The sequence below is a fragment of the Ruditapes philippinarum genome, unplaced genomic scaffold, assembly GCF_026571515.1.
Source record: "Ruditapes philippinarum isolate M1 unplaced genomic scaffold, ASM2657151v2 ctg253_1_1_1_1, whole genome shotgun sequence".
NCBI lineage: Eukaryota > Metazoa > Mollusca > Bivalvia > Venerida > Veneridae > Ruditapes > Ruditapes philippinarum.
In genome coordinates this window covers 177,868-197,574 of record NW_026860756.1, presented here as the reverse complement: position 1 = coordinate 197,574, position 19,707 = coordinate 177,868, and the positions used below count along the sequence as shown (strand labels likewise).

The 19,707-nt window shown below is 31.9% G+C and overlaps 1 protein-coding gene across 5 annotated transcripts in view; it reads left to right on the top strand.

Moving 5' to 3' along the window:
* LOC132713294 (galactocerebrosidase-like) overlaps positions 1–10,141 on the top strand; it is a 31,757-nt gene extending 21,616 nt beyond the window's left edge. For all 5 annotated transcript variants that reach the window (XM_060695818.1, XM_060695817.1, XM_060695816.1 and 2 more), the window contains exons 14-18: positions 377–518; positions 1,024–1,201; positions 2,106–2,275; positions 2,746–2,825; positions 6,632–10,141. In XM_060695818.1, coding sequence (XP_060551801.1) covers positions 377–518; positions 1,024–1,201; positions 2,106–2,275; positions 2,746–2,825; positions 6,632–6,814 — 753 coding nt within the window. In that variant the 3' untranslated portion in view covers positions 6,815–10,141. The remainder of the gene's footprint in view (positions 1–376; positions 519–1,023; positions 1,202–2,105; positions 2,276–2,745; positions 2,826–6,631) is intronic.
* The last annotated feature ends 9,566 nt before the right edge of the window (positions 10,142–19,707 follow it).

Below are 19,707 nucleotides of genomic sequence, written 5' to 3'. Positions count from 1 at the left end.
TGATTATGTATATTGATTATATAAATTTGAATTCATTTCAACACAATATTCTTCATATAATTTCTTCTTAAAAAATTTTATGGAACCAAATGAATTTTTTTACACCTATGAGGAAATGAAAAACTCATTCAAAAGGAGATGGAACATTTACTTTTGAGATTTCTGCACCAAATGATTTTATATTTATATTATATCCTTTTCCAAATTATGTTTGAGTTCTTCTTAAGCCATTGTTAGTTATAGTGGAAGTTAGCTTGCATTTACATGAACTGCCATATATGAACATGCTACACACACGCCTGCAACATTTTTAATAATGCCATTTGGTCATTCTTTAAGGTTTCTATTTTATGTGTCCATTTTCTTCTTGTTACAGGTCATTGATGGAGAATTCACACTTGACCTAGATATAGATGATGTCATCACCTTGACAACATTGAACACTGGTAACAAAGGAAGTCACCCCTCCCCACCTCCTGTCAAAGATTTTCCACTACCGTATATGGAGAATTTTGAAAGTGAGTTTTTCCTCGTCTCACCACAATAACAGTCATGTTAATGTTGTATTTCTCTCACACTTTCCTATAATCATTCTGCAAAAATATTTAGATTTTGTAATTAACTTGGGTCAACTATTTCTGTGTGTATTATCAATGATATTTCTGTCAATTTAGATGATTGATTAATGTTATCTTATTTTTAAATCTACGAATATTGAGCTCAAATGCATAATTTACCACAATTATGAATTTTAGATCTTGCTTGTAATTGACTTATTGTTAATTTGAATTTTCAAAGCATTGTTCATGTAGGTAAATTTATTACACTTCTGTTTCTGCAATAAAATTGCTCTAATTTTATTCAAAATGGGTAATTTAGTTATTCATTTCTTATTTGCCTGCTTGTATGCTGTAATATTCACCTTGATTATGTAACCTTGACCTGAACCTGGATGATGCGACCATGCCTGAACCTGAATTATGTGACCTTGTTGAATGATTGAACTTGAATTTATTTTTACAGAGTACAATGAACATGAAGAACCATATAACTTTGCTCAGCAAACCGGGTCATTTGAAGTGATTGACCTTGGTGAAGGTCACGGAAAGGTCATGAGACAAATGGTGACCCAGATTCCAATATATTGGTGTGCTGCTGAAAAGTTGAACTTTGCAACAAACTATATAGGCTCCCAGAAATGGTATGATATAAACTAATTGTTATGATGAAAAAGTAGAATTAAAGGTTGTATGATATAATAATATACTTGAGCATGGACTTTATGGGTAAGTGTCAAAGGTAGCTGACTGCAATCCACATTCCTCCTTCTGCTGTGATTTTTTTACAAAATAAACATTGACAATTTGTATGTTCTTGAAGATCTCCAGTAAGTTTGATCAATACAGTAATTCTTCGGATAGGTAAGCTTTACCGTAAATAATGTAGAAATGTTGTGCAAGTATCTATTATTTCATTAGTTATTTGGGGGCATCCGTGGCCAAGTGGTTAAGGTCGTTGACTTCAAACCACTTGCCCCTCACTGCTGTGGGTTCCAATCCCGACAGGGACTTTTGATTCTTTCATACGAGGAAGCTATCCAGCTAGCTTACGGAATGTCGGTGGTTCTACTCGGGTGCCCGTTCATGCCTGAAATAATGCACAGAAGGGCACCTGAGATCTTCCTCCACCAGTAAAGCTGGAATGTCGCCAAGTGACCTATGCTGTGTCAATGTGACGTAAAACCCAACAAAACAAAAAAAAACAAATCATTAGTTATTTGAATTTTAAATGTTTCTGTCTATTTATTGGATGTAATTTGAAATTCAGTTAAGTAAAGTAAGTTTACATGATATTAGGAAAACAATACAGTGTCAGTTACTTAATCAGTTTAGTTCTACTAGTAATTTCAAACTTATGTTAGTGAAATTATACTGTTAAACTTGTGAGAAACATAAACAAATTATGAACAAAAAATTTGTTTGAAAATAATATGGCAAATATTAGAGGGAATAGACGGATGATACCTTTTACAAGAACAAATTTAGTGAAAACTTTACCGTTGTTTCTGTCGTGTTGTACTTTTACAATATTATTTATAATTACAGGTCAGACATCTATGTGCAGGTTGATGCAAAACTTGGTGACACAAATTCTACGGATGGATATTTTGTTGCAGCACGTATATTTGAAGGAGGGTGTAAACTGATAGATTCAACGGGTATCTTCTTCTTCGTCTACCCAGAATCCCAGAGATTTGTTGTCACTGGTAATATAGGTAAGTTACGATTGAAGTATGATGTTTTTGTTTTGTTTGTTTTAGCTAATCAAAACACAACATGCTGTAGGTAATTATTTTTGACCACTATTTTCCTGACCTCTATTTGTCTATTCTTGAAACAACCTTTTCTTTTACGAGTCAGGGTTAAATTCCAATATAAAATGTATTTCAATGAGTTATTTAGAGCAATTAATTATGACCCTGTAGTTTTACTTTACTATAGTTAGACCAAATTATCTAGTCAACTCCTTAATAATTTGCCTTAAGTCAGTTCTGTAAGTACTTTGATTAGAAATATTTTGCTAATGAAATATTATCTTTTTTAATAATCTGAGGCTTAAGAAAAACTTAACTTGAATTAGTCACTAGTACACAACACTGTTATATTGAATATCCATGTAACAACACTGTCAGAACATCTTAGGGTTCTATGTGATAGTAAAATGTACATGTTAATCTTATTTCAGCTCAGTCAGTCATTCATAAACTTGGACCAACAGGAAAACTAAATGTGAAAGGTTGGAACACTCTAAGTCTTCTTATAAAGGTATGACTCTAATTACATTAATTTTGTTTGGGTTTCATCATTGACACTGACAATGTAAAGGTCATAGCAATTTTCCAACTTTACTGGTGAAGGAAGACATCAGGTGCACCTCCATGTATTATTTCAGTCATGACCAGCCATTTCCATAGGTACCTCTCAGGCACCTTCTGTGCATTATATCTGTCACAAGAGGACACCTGTTTAGAACAACCATCTTTTGCAAGCTAGCTTAATGTCTTCCTCACATGAAATAATCCTAGATCCCAGTTGGGATTTGGACCAAAACAGAGATGATCAGTAGATTTAAAATGGCTCATTTTTCATATTCCTTTTGTACATTTAATTGGAACTGGTGTTAATTTTTAAAGTTTGAATTGATGCAATTTATTAGCTTGACTATACGAAGTATATGGAGAGCTGTCCTACTCGCCCCGGCGTCGGCGTCCGCTTCCAGATTTCAGATTAAAGTTTTGGTGCATTAAAATATTTCAATTATTTTTCACTATAACATTGTCATTTCTTAAGTTATCAACTTCAAACTTCAAGTATATGTTCCTTATCATCAACCCCATCTTATGTGACAAGGTTCATAACTCTAGCACCAATATTTTTAGATTTATCTCCCCTTGAACTTAGAATTTTCCTTAAAAAATACTATTTTTAGCTCGACTATTCGATAAGAATAAGTAGAGCTATTGCAGTCACCAGAGCGTCGGCGTCGGCTTAACCACTTATGTTAAAGTTTTTGTAATAGTTCAAATATTTTCAAAGTCCATTGACATATGGCTTTGAAACTTTGCACACTTGTTCACCATCATGACCCCAATCTGTAGACAGGAGGAGGTAACTCTATCAAGCATTTTGACAGAATTATGCCCCTTTTTCGACTTAGAATTTACGTTAAAGTTTTTGTAATAGTTAAAATATTTTCAAAGTCCATTGACATATGGCTTTGAAACTTTGCACACTTGTTCACCATCATGACCCCAACCTGTACACAGGAGGAGGTAACTCTATCAAGCATTTTGACAGAATTATGCCCCTTTTTAGCTCGACTATTCGATAAGAATAAGTAGAGCTATTGCAGTCACCCGAGCGTCGGCGTCCGCGTCGGCATAACCACTTATGTTAAAGTTTTTGTAATAGTTCAAATATTTTCAAAGTCCATTGACATATGGCTTTGAAACTTTGCACACTTGTTCACCATCATGACCCCAACCTGTAGACAGGAGAAGGTAACTGTATCAAGCATTTTGACAGAATTATGCCCCTTTTTCGACTTAGAATTTACGTTAAAGTTTTTGTAATAGTTCAAATATTTTCAAAGTCCATTGACATATGGCTTTGAAACTTTGCAAACTTGTTCACCATCATGACCCCAACCTGTAGACAGGAGGAGGTAGCTCTATCAAGCATTTTGACAGAATTATGCCCCTTTTTCGACTTAGATTTTACGTTAAAGTTTTTGTAATAGTTCAAATATTTTCCAAGTCCATTGACATATGGCTTTGAAACTTTGCACACTTGTTCACCATCATGACCCCAACCTGTAGACAGGAGGAGGTAGCTCTATCAAGCATTTTGACAGAATTATGCCCCTTTTTCGACTTAGAATTTACGTTAAAGTTTTTGTAATAGTTCAAATATTTTCAAAGTCCATAGACATATGGCTTTGAAACTTTGCACACTTGTTCACCATCATGACCCCAATCTGTAAACAGGAGGAGGTAACTGTATCAAGCATTTTTTTTACTATCAAGCACTAAGAATAGTCGAGCGTTGCTGTCCTACCGACAGCTCTTGTTTGACTTAGAATTTACGTTAAAGTTTTTGTAATAGTTCAAATATTTTCCAAGTCCATTGACATATGGCTTTGAAACTTTGCACACTTGTTCACCATCATGACCCAAATCTGTAGACAGGAGGAGGTAACTCTATCAAGCATTTTGACAGAATTATGCCCCTTTTTCGACTTAGAATTTACGTTAAAGTTTTTGTAATAGTTCAAATATTTTCAAAGTCCATTGACATATGGCTTTGAAACTTTGCACACTTGTTCACCATCATGACCCCAACCTGTAGACAGGAGGAGGTAACTCTATCAAGCATTTTGACAGAATTATGCCCCTTTTTCGACTTAGAATTTACGTTAAAGTTTTTGTAATAGTTAAAATATTTTCCAAGTCCATTGACATATGGCTTTGAAACTTTGCACACTTGTTCACCATCCTGATCCCAACCTGTAGACAGGAGGAGGTAACTCTATCAAGCATTTTGACAGAATTATGCCCCTTTTTCGACTTAGAATTTACGTTAAAGTTTTTGTAATAGTTAAAATATTTTCAAAGTCCATTGACATATGGCTTTGAAACTTTGCACACTTGTTCACCATCATTACCCCAACCTGTAAACAGGAGGAGGTAACTGTATCAAGCATTTTTTTACTATCAAGCACTTAGAATAGTCGAGCGTTGCTGTCCTACCGACAGCTCTTGTTTGCTGTAACTACTTTATTTCTTAAGGGATCAACTTCATACTTCAAATATGTGTACCTTATCATCAACCACATCTTATGTGACAAGGTTCATAACTCTAGCACTAATATTTTCAGATTTATCTCCCCTTGAACTTAGAATTTTCCTTAAAAAATACTATTTTTTGCTGTAACTACTTTATTTCTTAAGGGATCAACTTCATACTTCAAATATGTGTACCTTATCATCAACCACATCTTATGTGACAAGGTTCATAACTCTAGCACTAATATTTTCAGATTTATCTCCCCTTGAACTTAGAATTTTCCTTAAAAAATACTATTTTTTACTGTAACTACTTTATTTCTTAAGGGATTATCTTCATACTTCAAATATATGTACCTTTTCATTAACCACATCTTATGTGATAAGGTTCATAACTCTGGCACCAAGATTTTCATATTTATCTCCCCTTGAACTTAGAATTTTCCTTAAAAAATATTATTTTTTAATGTTTCTTATTTATTTCTTAAGGGATCAACTTCATACTTTAAATATATGCACCTTATCATTAACCACATGTTATGTGACAAGGTTCATAACTCTAGCACTAATATTGCAAGAATTGTCTCCCCATCAACTAAAATTTTTTTTACTTGAAAAATGTTATTTTTTACTATAACTTTTTTAGTTTTAAAGGTATCTTCCTCAAACTTCAAATACTTATTCTTTATCATCAATAACATTTTATGTGAAAACGTTCATAACACTTGAAGCAATATTTAAGATTTATCTCTCTTTGAACTTTGAGGATTTTCTTATATAAATATTATAACTTCTTTACTTTTTAAGTTATCTACTTCAAACTTCAAATATATATGTCTTATCATTACACACATGTTGTGTGTGACAAAGTTCATAACTCTAGTATGACTATTTCCAGAATTATTCCCCTTGATCTTGGAATATATGTTAACAATGTTATTTTTTTACTATAACTTAATACATAATTATACATAATGGATTTTTCTTTCATAATTTTGTCTTCCTTACTGCGTCCAGTATTTTATTAGTCGAGCTTCACAATCTTCTGTGATAGCTCTTGTTTAAGAAAACGTTAACTGTATTTGTTTAGGGAAACTCAAATTTTTTTTTAATACTAGAATTTGACATTGATAGTTGCTATAAAAATGTCATAGAAGCACCTTTTTATTTATAGTATATCTTTAATGAGCTTTTATGTAAAAAGTGTTTTGTAATAAGAATTAAAAGAGGATTAATAAAATTCACATAAAAGAGGAATGTGTGAACTCATTGTTTTCTGTATTTCAGGATGGCTCTGCAGTTGGTTCAATAAATGATAAATTTTTGTTTAACATCACTGTAGCTGACTTTAAGACTCATGGGTTCGCTGGTGTAGGAACATCATCATGGGGGATAGCAGATTTTGACAACTTTGTTCTTCGAAACGCTAAAGAAGGCGAAAAAATTATGAATAAAATGAAAAGAGACTAAAATTGATAGAAATTTGCAAGTTTTTCTTGACCAATTTTGGTTAAATCATCAAAGAATAATGTGATACTTGGACTTATCTCGAATATATTTTAAAACATTTTTGGGGCATTTTTACATTATGATAAATTGAACTTTTACATACTGTGATAAAGTTCTATAACTTGGACATGATTGATTATTGATAAAAATTCTAGCTATATTTTTTAGGATCAACTTTGAATGTTGCATGTTAATTCAGAATTTGAAAGAAAGATGTTTGTACATAATTTATTATAAACATTGTTATTGTATTAGTTTATGCAAGAAAATATTTTTACTTTTTTATCAAATAATGTTTAGGGGGTTCTATGCTTTACAGGTGTTCTATGCAAAATATTATGAAAATTGTGTATGTAGATCTATGCTTTTGTTTTGTCACATGTGTTTACATGTCATTATTTGATAAATTTACCAGAATTATGGTTTAATGTAAGCTAGACAATAAGTTCTTCTTGTCTATTATACATATTTTGTTAATTTTAATTAAGCAACTTTTAAGTTAATGTTTTTTAATTAGAAAAATCCCATTTTGTCATTAGTTGTTTGGATATAGTTTTGTGACCAGTTTATGATTATTTTGTTTAAGAAAGCACTAAATATGTATTTTTTTTTACAATTGTTACAATATAGTTGTATTTTTTACATATACATTCCACCATTGAGATTAGTGTATCCAAAGAAATTGTGTATATATATGTTGTTTAAACATTTTTTCAATAAGTATTTTTCAGTAAGATCTGTTGTATTATTTTGTACTTTGTTACACAAAACCTACCGTAATTAAAAGGTATTTTCTTTTAGAACAGTTTTATGTTCCGGAACAGTTTGGAGAATAGGAAGAGTTCTTTTTGGACCATTATATTATGAAATCCAAACCTTTAAAGCGGCCTTCATCTTTTATTTTGGAAAAGAAATCAGTGTTGTTTCAAACTAAGTATTCAATAATTTTATCTTGGAAAAGTGCATCATATCACTGTTAAGCCTTCTTCAAAACAGCTTCGAGAGAGTTATTTATTACCACAAGTGATGTTCGTTTCTGAAAATAGAAGATCTGGAAACAAATCATCGGGTTAACTAATTTACATATAGAGAGTAAACCAGTAGATTAGAGGTATCGAGGGGTTTCCTTATTGTTTATGTATTTTCTTGGTGGCAACTTTCATTTTCCACCTTAAATCTTTTGATTTATCAATTATTTGAAACAATTTATCTAAAAACAACATATTTGACCTTGAGAAAAGATGAAGACTGCTTTAATGTCTCACTGTTTATATATTTATATATGAGCCGCGTCGCGACAAAACCAACATAATGGGTTTGCAAACAACATGGATCCAGACCAGCCTGCGCATCAGGCTGATCAGGATCCATGTTGTTCGCTATCAGTTTCTCTACTTGTAATAGGGTTGGTAAGCGAACAGCATGGATCCAGACCAGCCTGTGCATCCGTGCAGTCTGATCAGGATCCATGCTGTTCGCTATCAGTTACTCTACTTGTAATAGGGTTGGTAAGCGAACAGCATGGATCCTGATCAGACTGCGCGATGCGCAGGCTGGTCTGGATCCATGCTGGTCACAAACGCACTATGTTGGTTTTGTCGTGACGCGGCTCATATTATTTAAATATGATGAATCTCAAGTTTGTAGTCATAATTGATCTTTTTCTTTGAAATGTACCTTGGAATTAGTACCTGTTTTATTTGTTTACAATATATAGCATTAACAAATGCATAATTGTGTTTATAGCTTATAGCTAGTTTTTTCACCATTATTGGAGAAGGTATTATGTTAGTAACATATGGCTTGAAGGGTAAATTATTAGGATCTAATAACAGTTTTTTTTTTCGCACCTTTTCTTATAGATTTATTAGGAGCTTGTAATGGAATGGATTGTGAATGTTTAGTTTGTGTTCTTTTATTTTTAAGCATTTACTATGTAAATTGGTCAAGACGGCACAGCACCCTGACCTATTGAAGTTGGTGAATGCTTGGCCAATTTAATTTGTTGAATGTTTACTGATGAAAACTTTCATTTTAGTGTTCACAATTATTTTCTTAGTAAAAAATATACTAGACTGATAGTGAGGGAATTTACAAAATAAAAATGTGGTATGATTCATCTGAAATACTGCAATCCTATTGGACAAAAGATAATTTCAAACACTAACTTTAATTAAGATGATATTTGTACCAAATAATTCTTTCCTAACAAAAGTATAGCACTGTTAATGGTTTATTATGCATGTATAAAACAAATCAACATTTTGTTGTTTTCTGAAAAGAAAGGTAATTGAATAGTCAACAACATGCTATGAATTGAAATAATCATCACCATTGTTATTGTCATGACAAGAGGTACCAAACAATACCTGTGACACAATACTTATTATAAATATATCCTGATAATTGTACATTACAAAAAATGCTTATTTCAAAAACTTAATAATACTACTCATCCATGGTCATTATAGGAAGTACTACAAAATGATATATCTGTGTGTTTACAAGTAGATCTAGTATTACTGGTGTAATGGCACTGATATTAGCCGTGCAATAGCTTTGTTTTAGCCACTCATTTTGCTTTTAAGATCCACTCTACTTCAATAATTAAAGTTCTAAAGTAAAATAATATAAGGATCTTTCCCCGGCAACCAAACAGATTGGAATATCTAGGTAACTGTTTAAGGCAGTAAAGAGGCTCTGTCCAGTTTCGGCTAAACAGTTACCCCAAGAGATAGTTATTTCCATCTGTGAAGACAATTGGTGTTTGATTATTTTCTTGCATATTACATATTAAATAATATTTTGGACAGAAATCATGTAAACTAATATTTTCATTTTGCACTTATTTCTTATAGAAGCATATGAATTTACAACTTCTTTCATAAAGGAAAAGAAATGATGTCATCCTATGAATGCAATTCATTCATAAAAGGAGACCCTGAATGACGTCATTTAAAGACAGATTTTTCTAGCACCAGTGAAAACAGTACATAATTCTGTCTGATATGCAAGAATACAGCGTTTCTTCTATTTTCCTTTTATCCTGTGCTAAAACCAACGTCTTTTGTCTATGTTTGTGCAATATTTTGTTTATTATGTATTAGAGACTAGTAATATACATTTATATATAGATAAAAATATGTAAAAACTGGGTTGTATGTCATATAAATGTTTAAGGATAAAAGAAGAAATCCATTTAGATTTGTTTATTATAATGGGATCTATATTTTTGTATATGAAATACTCAAGACTTTTGAGAGAAATAAACATACTCATATAACAGAAGCACAAGTTTCATTGTTATTTAAGTACATATGTGTTGATTTCATGTTATTACGGCAAAAAGAAATTGTTATAGAGAACATTCCAGGTAAATTATACAAAATGGCAGATAAATATGAAGCAGTAGTACTTAAATTGCTACTCAACTTACATTATAATTATTATAGACAATTTTTAGCTCGACTATAAAAAGTATATGGAGAGCTGTCCTACTTGCCTCGGAATCGGCGTCCAGTTTTCAGATTAAAGTTTTGGTGCAGTAAAATATTTTTATATTTTTCACTGTAACCTTTTCATTTATTAAGGTATCAACTTCAAACTTTAAATTTATGTTTCTTATCATCAACCAAATCTTATGTGACAAGGTTCATAACTCTAGCACCAATATTTTAAGATTTATCTCCCCTTGAACTTGTAGAAAATATTATTTTTTACTATTACTTCTTTATTTCTTAAGGGGTCAACCTAATACTTCAAATATATTTTCTTTATCATTAACCACATCTTATGTGACAAGGTTCATAACTCTACCACCAATATTGCAAGAATTATGTACCCATTAACTTTTATATTTAAAAAATGTTATTTTTTACTATAACCTCCTTAGTTTTAAAGGTATCTACCTCAAACTTCAAATACTAAGTAGATATTTTCGTTTGTGTGAAATATGGAATATATCTTCACGAAACATGATAAAGTGCCACATATTTTCATGAGCCGTGTTGAGTGAAAATATATACCATGTTTCACGAAAAATGAAAAAAAATAACCTTTTTATTTAAATTCATTATTAAAGAAAAATGGTAACGAATCCCCTTGCTTGATACACAACTGCAATTGTACAGGGCGCAGTAATATATTTATTATTTATAGATGCGTCTTGTTTTGCACGCAATATTTGGTGCTACATTGTGACGTCGCGTAAACAACTCTTTAAACGTCTGTACAGCGTTAATGACTGAATTAAAGATATTGGTATTCGATTTATGTTCTTAGTAAGACCATTTTCTATCATTCTAGATAGTTTTCAAAACAAAATTCAACAAAAATTTGTTATTTATATATCAGATTTTTAAACAAAATAGTGAAAGAAGTCCTTTAAAATAAATGAGTTTTGACTCTGCACACTTTCATACATTGGTTGTATTTATATTTCATATTTATTTTTTACAAATATGAAATATATTTGACTGATATAGCACCATATTTCATGGGTAAAATTAAATAAATATTTCTTATTATCAACCACATCTTATGTGACAAGGTTCATAACTCTTGAAGCAATATTTCAGATTTATCTCCCTTTGAACTTAAAATTTTCTTTAATAAATATTATAACTTCTTTACTTTTTAAGGTATCTTCTTTAAACTTCAAATATATATTTCTTATCATTACACACATGTTGTGTGACAAGGTCCATAACACAAGTGCGGCTATTACCAGAATTATTCCCCTTTGAACATGGAATTTATGTTAACAACTGTAACTTCTTGTCATAAGAAGAAATATATTTATTCATAATTGATTTTTCTTGCATAGTTTTGTCTTCCTTACTGTGTCCAGTATTTAATTAGTTGATAAGTTGATAGATGATAAAATTGCAGGTCAATTCTGGTAAATCTGACAATGCAAATTTCTCGTAAGCCAAGTTATGGGGACCTGTAAATAAAGTATTGAATGCTTTGAGTTTCAGGCATGCTTCACACAAAAAAAATACAAGAATTTGTAACAGAGTTACTAATGTCACCCTCCTCAGGGAAGTTTTATATGAAGCATAAAACTGTGCTATTTCAAAAGATTGAGCTATGGATATACCATATAACAGGCTTTGATAACCTTTGATCTCTAAGTGTGACCTTGACCTTGGAATTAGGGGTGCAGATGTTGTACTTGACGCATGACACATCGTCTTATTATAACAAACTTTTGTGCCAAGTTATATCAACTTCCTTTGGTAAATGACATAGTTACGGACCGGACACGAAAGTGTGACAGACAAATGGACGGAGCCTATTTCTATATCCCCCTTTTTTCTTCGAAAAGGCGGGGGACAATAACTTATTTTATTTAATACCATTTTATTTTAGTTCCATTGTGTTGGAAGTAAAAAGGTTATTGAAACACTCGAATCCGTTCCTGAAACCAACCAGTACTAAGCAATGAGTGTTAAGTTGCTTGCTCACGGAAACAACGGCTTGCCCCTGAAGGGGTTTGAACTCATACAGTCAGCAATCCTTATTTTACATTTATTTATTTTGTCACACGGACAGACTCAAGCTCTTATAGTGACTTTCCAGCTTTAATGGTGGAGGAAGATCTCAGGTGCCCCTTCATGCATTACTTCAGGCATATCTGGGCAGGGAAGAATCACGGACTTGGAATAACAAATTGGAATTATCTTACATATTTCAAAAAACGTATATTAATTATCTTCCCTTGTGCTATTGCATTACATTTTGATAAGGAATAAGATTAACAAGAGCTGTTGCCCAAGTGACCAATGCCCCCCAAAAGCATGCAGGTATTATGAAAAGAAAAGAGAATGAAAGTAACTAATTGCTTAATATTGTTCTTTGTATTATTGTACGTGTCCCTCAATGCACGACAAAGTTACAGTCTGGAAATGATTGTTGTGTGAGTGGAATCAAAATCTCGAGAGAATGAGTATCTTCAAACTATAAGTGTGACCTTGACCTTGAAGGTAGGGACATGGGTCTAAGTCGTGACATGTCGTCTTGGTGTGGTAGACATTTATGCCTAGTTATTATAAAATCCTTAACTGCATGACAAAGTTACAGTTCAGACACGGATGTGTGTACCTATAAACTCTAAGTGTGGTAAATTGAACTTCAAAATGGCAGTGTGACCTTGACTTTTGAGGTAGGTACGTGATTATTGGACACGACACATCATCTTGATGTGGTAGACATTTATGCCAAGTTATTCTAAAATCCTTAAATGCATGACAAAGTTACAATCTTATCTGGACACAAATGTGTGTACCTATAAACTCTTGTGATAAATGAAACTTCAAAATGTTGGTGTGACCTTGACCTTTGAGGTAGAGACGTGATTATTGGACGTGACACATTGTCTCTGTGTGTTGACATTTATGCCAAGTTATTCTAAAATCCCTCGATGCTGGACAAAGTCACAGCCCGGACACGATTATGTGTACCTATTAATTTTAATAGTAATAATGTAAAACTTCAATGTAAGTGTGACCTTGACCTTTGAGGTAGGGACGTAATTCTTGGAAGCGACACATTGTCTTGATGTGGTAGACATTTATGCCTAGTTATTTTAAAATCATTCTATGCATGACAAAGTTTCAGTACGGACACAAATGGTGGGGATGCACAGACAGACGGACAGACAGACAGTGCGATTTTAATATGCCTCCCTTCGGGGGCATAAAAAGATAGAAGTGAATAGTTCTGATACTTTTCTGAGACAATGGACCTTTAACTATTACAGGTATCAGTAACCTCCAACCATTTATCACCTGAAAAAGGGTTTGGCATGGTGCATTAACATATCAAATTTTAGTTCAATAACTAAATTACAGTAGAATCCCTACTAAAGACCACCTCGGATTTAAGACCACCCCGCTTTTAAGACCAGTTTTTAAAAGAACGGAATTTTCTGTTCTTTATGTCAATGGTTACATGATCCAGAATTAAGACCACCTCACTTATCCACTTTTAAGACCACCAAAATCAGTCCCAATTCATTATTTTGTTCTTTATTTGACCTCACTATTGAGACCACTGATATTAAAATCAACACCTTTAAAGATCCTAAATGTGTTGTTATGTTGTTATTATCTGCTTGATTGCTCTTAGGCATGACACAAGGTGTCAAAAGCTGTTATTTATGGGATATTTAATGAAAAAAGGTGAGAATGTTAATTTCATAGTGGTTTAATGTTGCTTTATCCACATTTGTTTTGTGAAGAAATAATGTCTGATATTGTATGTGAATTATGTAAGAAAGAAACTATTGAAAGAAAGAAAATTTGATATTAAATTTCTTCAGAAATATGTTTTCTTCCCATCAGATGTAACATTATAACATACTTTCATATTGTATTTGCAGGTTAAGATACATATTGTTTGTTCATACAAAATGACTAAAATAGGTCCTGGTCATAACGTGTGTAAGCAATGATAAGAATATTCACAATTAAGACCACCCCGCAATTAAGACCACTTTGGTCCAGTCCCGATGGTGGTCTTAATTGAGGGTTTTTACTGTAAATGCTTTAAACGAAAACTCCAAAACCAAGGTGGAGTTGGTTATGACAAGAGCCTTGCTTTATCTATAAAAGCTACAATGCTAATTTATGTTACTAGAATGAAGTCACATGGTATTCGTCCCTTAGTAAGGCATCTTTTTGGAATAAAAGAATAGAAACAACTTCACCATTCAAGGGATTTATTCACATTTACATTATGGCCCAAAATGAAAAAGCAATGGAAATAGCACAAAATACGATTTCAGTACAACAAATATAATTACGTAATGCCTTAAACTATACATGTATATCTATACAAATATATTCTGACATGTTTCTAGCATTGTGTATCTAGAGACATGACTTCAGTTACAAAAAAAGACAAAATAAACTAAATGATCTGCTAACATGTAAGTTTTCTGTACAAATCTATAAACACATACTTTGAGCATGCTGATTGTGTATAAACACACTAGTAGCTAGGCTTTCATTGTTTATACAGTAGAATCCCTACTAAAGACCACCTCGGATTTAAGACCACCCCGCTTTTAAGACCAGTTTTTAAAAGAACGGAATTTTCTGTTCTTTATGTCAATGGTTACATGATCCAGAATTAAGACCACCTCACTTATCCACTTTTAAGACCACCAAATTCAGTCCCAATTCATTATTTTGTTCTTTATTTGACCTCACTATTGAGACCACTGATATTAAAATCAACACCTTTAAAGATCCTAAATGTGTTGTTATGTTGTTATTATCTGCTTGATTGCTCTTAGGCATGACACAAGGTGTCAAAAACTGTTATTTATGGGATATTTAATGAAAAAAGGTGAGAATGTTAATTTCATAGTGGTTTAATGTTGCTTTATGCACATTTGTTTTGTGAAGAAATAATGTCTGATATTGTATGTGAATTATGTAAGAAAGAAACTATTGAAAGAAAGAAAATTTGATATCAAATTTCTTCAGAAATATGTTTTCTTCCCATCAGATGTAACATTATAACATACTTTCATATTGAATTTGCAGGTTAAGATACATATTGTTTGTTCATACAAAATGACTAAAATAGGTCCTGGTCATAACGTGTGTAAGCAATGATAAGAATATTCACAATTAAGACCACCCCGCAATTAAGACCACTTTGGTCCAGTCCCGATGGTGGTCTTAATTGAGGGTTTTTACTGTACCTATATATCTATAAGAAAACTCCCAAAAAAGTCCTTAAAAATTCTTTAATTTCAAGTTTTTTTCTTAAACAATATCAATCCCAAATTCATGCAAAAACTTCATATGCTGCAAGTTTCAAATTTTCAGGTTTTTGGTATTTTGAGACAGAAATGTTTGCTATTCAGGCAATACACATTTTGAAATTATCACTTGAATAATGATGAATAGTTTTGTTAAGACTGAAAAATGTATAGGACCATTTATAATATTTAGTGTGGTAAGAGTTAATATCAAAACGTACATTTAACTGATAAAAACAAACCCTGAATGACAAATAAAAAATTGAAAGAAGCAAGTTAAACAATTCTTTTAGCTGAGAATCAGTACAATGATTTATAAAATTAACAATATGCAACTCATTTATCAATATAGGCCACACATACTGATAAATAGTGGAGCAATCAAAGCTTAAGAAATATATGTAACATAGCTGTATGTAATGGAGTTGATCAATTTGCGTAACAGACTTATCGTCTATCTATTGTTGGTATCTTCAATTTTACAGCTAACATAAACTGTTGACAAAGTGTTGTCATCTTCATATCTACCATAAACTGTTGTCATCTTTATAGCTAACATAAACTATTATCATCTTCATAGCTAACATAAACTGTTGTCATCTTCATATCTACCATAAACTGTTGTCATCTTTATAGCTAACATAAACTATTATCATCTTCATAGCTAACATAAACTGTTGTCATCTTCATAGCAACCATAAAATGTTATCATCTTTAAGCTAACATATACTTCATAGTTAACAAAAAATGCTGTCATTTTCAAACCTAACATAAACTGTTGTCGTCTTGACAGTCATTAATTGGATATAAAATGTTGAGCATAAAGATGAGCATAAATATTTTAAAATCAACCCGCAGAAAAATGTATTAAGATTTTAAGAAAATTAAACATATTCACAATTCAAGAAATAATTAACATTTTATATCCAATTAATGACTGATTTTGCAATATTTATCACCATATGCTTCGTTACTAACGCAGTAAGGACTATTTCTTAATATTGTAACCTACTATTTGGTAATTTTCGTACATTTAAAATGTCGTTTGCAATGTGTAAATTACTTTCTTTGTTCATTTGAAAATATTGGACATTTAAGTTTATTTTAAAATTTTCATAAATATCAGCATGAATCTGGAGGCATGCTGTTACTTGACCGGGAATACCATTTCCATTTGCAAGCAAATTGGGGTCAATATATCAATGGTGCTAAAGATGGAAATGTGAAAAATGATAATAAAAAAAGACTTTCTGCTGGACAGAAAATGACTTAATTTTCATATATATTACAAACTTCAAGATTTGATAAAATACTTTTAATTGCAGACGTTTAATGAAATCTAGGCAATACTTTATGAATATATCTACTTTTAATTAGAGAATGCACAACCTTTGTTTGGAAGATTCTTTCCATTTTATTTGATCTGCCAGTTTTTAATGACACCGTGTACTCATACTGCGTTTACCTGTACTGTTTTGCGGACGCGATGACCTTTGTTTCTTAGATACGCGATGACCTTTGTTTCTTAGATATTCTAGGTTCTAATTTTTTTTTTTCAATTTGCAATATGAAAGGTCATTTGCTTCACTGGTGATAAAGCATTGCTGATGCCTTATTCTAAAACAATGGCAAACGTGTGCGTGTATCATTTCATATCCATACTAGGATGAGCTTCAATATTTATATGTGTTTTACAGACGTTTTAAACAATTCAAAATAATACAAATAATACAAAATCGATGATAAAATGTCTGCAGCCAAAACAGTGCATTTGTAAATCAAAGGCAACGTGTATCCATGGATATTTTAGTCACTTCGACTCGCTTACTTTTCTTTGTGTACTCGAATCTTAAAGCTGCAAGTCAAACTATTTCTTGAAAAAAAAATGTATTATGATTTTAAGAAATGTAAATAGATTCAACATTCAAGTTATAGTTAATTCAAGATTCAAGTTATAGTTTACATGTTGTTTGCGATTAACGACTGATTTTGTAGTATTTATCACTATATCTCTACTGCGTTACTAACGCAGTAAGGACTATTTTTGCATATTTTGATCTCTTATTGGTAATTTACGTGGATTAATAGTGCCATTTGCAATGTTTAAATTACTCTCGTTGTTTCATTGACAGTATTTTACTTTTGAATAATCATAAATCTGGAGGCATGCTGCTTTAATGAGAATAGTGTATTGTATCTCTTATGAGGAATCAACTCAGTTTGCTTATGGAAAGTCGGTTATTTTTTTTTATTATATTTTTTTTTGCTGTTTTTGTTGTTTGTTTTTTGTGGTTGTTGTTTTGGGTGGGGTTGTTGTTTTGTTCTTTTTTCTGTTGTTGTTTGCATTTATGTGTCCGATCATGAATTGATACTTTATACAGATGGAAATCGGGGTAGAGTAAATCTTGTAAGAAGCCATATGATCTGACTACATACCAGTGCGAATGTTGCATTATACTAGTGTATGAACATATATGTATTGAACGAGAATATAAAGACAACAAACTTGAACAGTATGCAGGTGACGGTTTCTGTGGTCACTTCAACAACTTCAGTTTCAGTTTTTATTAAAACAAGACATGTAATATGCAAATGGTTGTAACAAACAATTAAACAGAAATCCACTTTATAAGAATACAATTATGATTAGCTAAATAAACAAAAATAGGAGATCATATTGTTCAGTTTCATCTACTGAATTTCAATAAGATTGAAATCGGACCCGAAATTTGTGTTCCATTGTAAAGTACATGTAGTATTGAATACAGTCTCTGCCAGCATGTTTTTTTTTTTTGTCTTTACTTCAGAAGTTTCCGGATTTAGAAGTACCGGAAGTTCGTGTTATATGCACAGCCGCCCATATGGAAAATGCACGTTAAAACAGCATGCCTCATAATTCATCCCAATTGCCATGAATTTATTTCAAAAGTAAATTATTTTCAAGAAAACAAAGAAAGCAATATACACATAAAATCTACGAACATTACCAAAAATAAGTCAGAATATGCAAAAATAGTCCTTAATGTGTTAGTCACGCTGATTACTACTGTTAAATCGGTCATTAATTGCATATAACGTGAAAATTGTTTCATGAATTCTGAATATTTTACTTACCTTAAAATCTTAGTACATTATTCTCAAGGTGGATTTTCTGTCATCTGGAGGCATAGTATTTAGTCGATTACCAAACATTTATTGCATATTTTTAAGAGTCATTTTGTAGAAAATAAGTCTGCTTGTTTCTGAGTCATATTTCCCATTGCATTCGACAGGTCCGTCATTGTATAGAATGCCTTTATTTGTGTTTTTGTGCATTCATACTGATGAGGCAAGTTGTTTGTTTGTGCTCACAAAGGGAGACCACCAAAATAACCTTGATAGTCTGATCAATAATGAGTGGCGCCCCTTTATCTATGCTTCGGCCACTTTCGTTTATACAGAAATTACTTATACCGCTAATCAGCATTAAATTTTATTTTTCATGAAAATAAATTAAATTCCTTCTCGGCAACAAATTATCTACATATAGTTTGTGCTACATATATTTTTGGCAGAGAACATGCTATATCCAGCAGATTTATTGTTTGTTTTTATTTCGATTTACGTCTCATGGACACAGTATATATAGGTCACATGGCGACAATCCAGCTAATAAACTGGTGGAGAAAGACCTCAGATGCCCTTCCGTGCAGTATTTCAGGCACAAAAGGACCACTGACGTTCAGTAAGCTAGTTAGATAGCTTCCTCCCATGAAAGAATCCAAAGTCACTGTCGGGATTCGAGTGGTTTGAAGTTAACGACCTTAACCACTCGGCCACGGAAGCTCCGTAATTATTTCAAGGCAGTATTACCTATGTCATCCTCGATTTATATTGGGCTATTGACAAATACGCGAAGAAACCGAAACTATATTTAAACACTCATCACGTAACAATTAACAATACATAGCCTACTATCTTAATTATCTTGAATATCTGATATATTATACCTGATAACATTTTCATGTGAATTGTACTAATTGTCACAATATCATTTCAATGAAGTTAATCATGGTTGATAGTTTAGATAGTTATTGAA